The 755-nt window shown below is 58.5% G+C and overlaps 1 protein-coding gene across 1 annotated transcript in view; it reads left to right on the top strand.

Moving 5' to 3' along the window:
* Positions 1-755, top strand: part of LOC138862575 (hornerin-like) — a 6,975-nt gene extending 6,220 nt beyond the window's left edge. The window contains exon 3 of the mRNA XM_070125000.1: positions 1-755. This exon is cut by the window's left edge and continues 1,135 nt beyond it. Within this exon, the coding sequence (XP_069981101.1) occupies positions 1-755 (755 nt within the window).

Raw genomic sequence — 755 nt, 5'->3', positions numbered from 1 at the left:
ACACCGACCATGGCAAGGGCTATGGACACAGCGACCACGGCAAGGGATACGGACACAACGACCACGGCAAGGGATACGGACACAGCGACCATGGCAAGGGATACGGACACAGCGACCACGGCAAGGGATACGGACACAGCGACCATGGCAAGGGATACGGACACAGCGACCATGGCAAGGGATACGGACACAGCGACCATGGCAAGGGATACGGACACAGCGACCACGGCAAGGGATACGGACACAGCGACCATGGCAAGGGATACGGACACAGTGACCACGGCAAGGGATACGGACACAGTGACCACGGCAATGGCTACGGACACAGCGACCATGGCAAGGGATACGGACACAGCGACCATGGCAAGGGATACGGACACAGCGACCATGGCAAGGGCTATGGGTATGGCGACCATGGCAAAGGCTACGGACACAGCGACCATGGCAAGGGATACGGACACAGCGACCATGGCAAGGGATACGGACACAGCGACCATGGCAAGGGATACGGACACAGCGACCATGGCAAGGGCTATGGGTATGGCGACCATGGCAAGGGCTACGGACACAGCGACCATGGCAAAGGGTATGGACACGGTAGTGGATACGGGCATAGCAGGCATGGCACCGGTTATGCTTCCCACTCAAAACTAAACCCCGTGACACAGCTGGCACTCTCACCCCCAAGTGCCAGCCCAGGGGGAGAGAAAATCGTCTTCGAAACCTTTGGTGATTTTACCCCTGTGACACTGTGA

The sequence above is a fragment of the Penaeus vannamei genome, chromosome 9 (assembly GCF_042767895.1).
Source record: "Penaeus vannamei isolate JL-2024 chromosome 9, ASM4276789v1, whole genome shotgun sequence".
NCBI lineage: Eukaryota > Metazoa > Arthropoda > Malacostraca > Decapoda > Penaeidae > Penaeus > Penaeus vannamei.
This window is presented reverse-complemented; position numbering and strand designations above follow the sequence as displayed.